This window comes from Procambarus clarkii, chromosome 67 (genome assembly GCF_040958095.1).
Source record: "Procambarus clarkii isolate CNS0578487 chromosome 67, FALCON_Pclarkii_2.0, whole genome shotgun sequence".
NCBI classification, from domain to species: domain Eukaryota; kingdom Metazoa; phylum Arthropoda; class Malacostraca; order Decapoda; family Cambaridae; genus Procambarus; species Procambarus clarkii.
This window is the reverse complement of record NC_091216.1, coordinates 2,502,882-2,504,821: the sequence shown is the minus strand read 5'-3', so window position 1 is coordinate 2,504,821 and position 1,940 is coordinate 2,502,882. Positions and strand designations below refer to the sequence as shown.

At 32.9% G+C, this 1,940-nt stretch overlaps 1 protein-coding gene across 1 annotated transcript in view; it reads left to right on the top strand.

The window, feature by feature from the left end:
- Positions 1-365: 365 nt before the first annotated feature.
- The window catches only part of LOC138355498 (uncharacterized), a 5,120-nt gene continuing 3,545 nt past the window's right edge, over positions 366-1,940 (top strand). The window contains exons 1-2 of the mRNA XM_069310695.1: positions 366-375; positions 647-773. Coding sequence (XP_069166796.1) covers positions 366-375; positions 647-773 — 137 coding nt within the window. The remainder of the gene's footprint in view (positions 376-646; positions 774-1,940) is intronic.

The window sequence follows — 1,940 nt, the reverse complement described above, 5'->3', positions numbered from 1 at the left end:
TTAGATTAGGTTAGGTTACTTAAGTTAGGATAGGTTAAGTAAGTTAGGTTAGGTTAAGTTAGGATAGGTTATGTAAGCTAGGTTAGGTTTAGGAACGTTATGTTAGGGAAGTAACATTAGGTGGGGAGGATAGGTTAGATACGTTTATGCAGTGTTGTTCAGAGAACAGTTTTAAGGTAAAGTGACTAAGAAAATATATTTAACAGAAGTGCAGGTTTGATATGAAAAGCTGAACTAGTTATATTTGGAGAGAAATTTTATGACTGAAGATGTCTTAGGGAATGACATTGATGTCTTAAAGAATAACATGATGGAAGAAGGAGAGTTTCTTTGATGAACGAAGGTGTCTTAGAGAACAACTTTCGATGAGCAAAGGTGAGTTAGAGATTACCTTTGATTACTCTGAAAATAACTTTAATGAACGAAGATATCTTATAGAACAACTTTGATAGCTCTGAGATTAACTTTGATGTCTTAGAGAACAACATTGATGTCTTAGAGAACTACTTTGATTAGCAAAGATGTCTTAGAAAGCTTCTCTGATGAATGAAAGGTTACTTAGAGAAAACCATTTGATGACTGAGATTAAATTTTTGATGACTAAGATTAATTTTTAATGTCTCTGGGAATAACTTTAATGACTTAGAGAATAACTTTGATGACTTAGAGATTAACTTTGAGGATATGAGAGTACCTTTTGACGACTCTGAGAATGACTTTGATGTCTTAGAGAACAACTTTGATGACTTAGAGAATAACTTTAATGAACAAAAGTGAGTTAGAGATTACCTTTTGATGTTTCTGAGAATATCTTTGATGACTTTGAGAATGACTTTTGAGAACATGAGTAGTATTCGATAGCTCAGAGGACAACTTTTCATGACAGAATAACTTTGATGAGCGAAGCTGTTTTGGAAATTTTCTCTGATGAATAAAGGTGACTTAGAGATTAACTTTGATGACTCTGAGAATCCCTTTGATGCTTCTGAAAATTACTTCGATGTCTTACAGAACAACTTTGATGACCGAGATTAACTGTAGATGTCTCTGAGAATAACGCTGATGAACGAAAATGTCTGAGATTAACTTTTTAATAGCTCTGAGATTAACTTTTGTGGACATGAGTAGTATTTTGATGTCTTTGAATGTGTCTTTGGGTGCGTCCTTGATGTATCGAAGAGTAACTTTGATGTCTCGAAGAGTAACTTTGATATCTCGAAGAGTAACTTTGATGTCTCGAAGATTGTCTTTTGATTTCTCGCAGTGTAGCTTGGGTGTGCCTGAGTGTGTCCTTGATGTCTCGAAGAGTGTCGACTATTTTTCTTACGAACGAAGCGAAAATTTAGTTACATTTGACTCTAGTTTGTACTCTACGATGTATACTGTTAGTTACAAAAGTGTGAAACATAGTTACATTGACTATTTTTTCTTACTTAACGACACGTAATTCTAGTTAGGAACAGTGATGAATATGACTATTTTAGTTGACTGACGAATAAATTTAGTTAAATGATGAACATATTTTCAGTTAATTGACGATGGATAAAGTTAAATTAAATTTTAAATTAATTTTTTTATTCAGGTAAGGTACATACATACAAGGTAAGATACAAAGTTGATGGATTTATAGATAGAGCTAGTACATACAATGCCTAAAGCCACTATTACGCAAAGCGTTTCGGGCAGAATATGAGTTAGTTATGAACAGTATTGGAAACTTGACTATTTTTAGCTAAGAGAAAGGTTATTTTAGTTAAGAACAGTGTTGAACGAGATTAATCCTGTTTTTCGTTGGTTGACAAGTAATTTTTAGTTAAGAAGTTACAAATAAAGTTTGTCTCTGTAATTTGGTACTGAATAAGGTGTAGATTTCTTTAAGAACAGGGTTGGTAAGAACTAATTAGGTTGACTACGAGAATTACTTCGACCTAGTTTTGCAA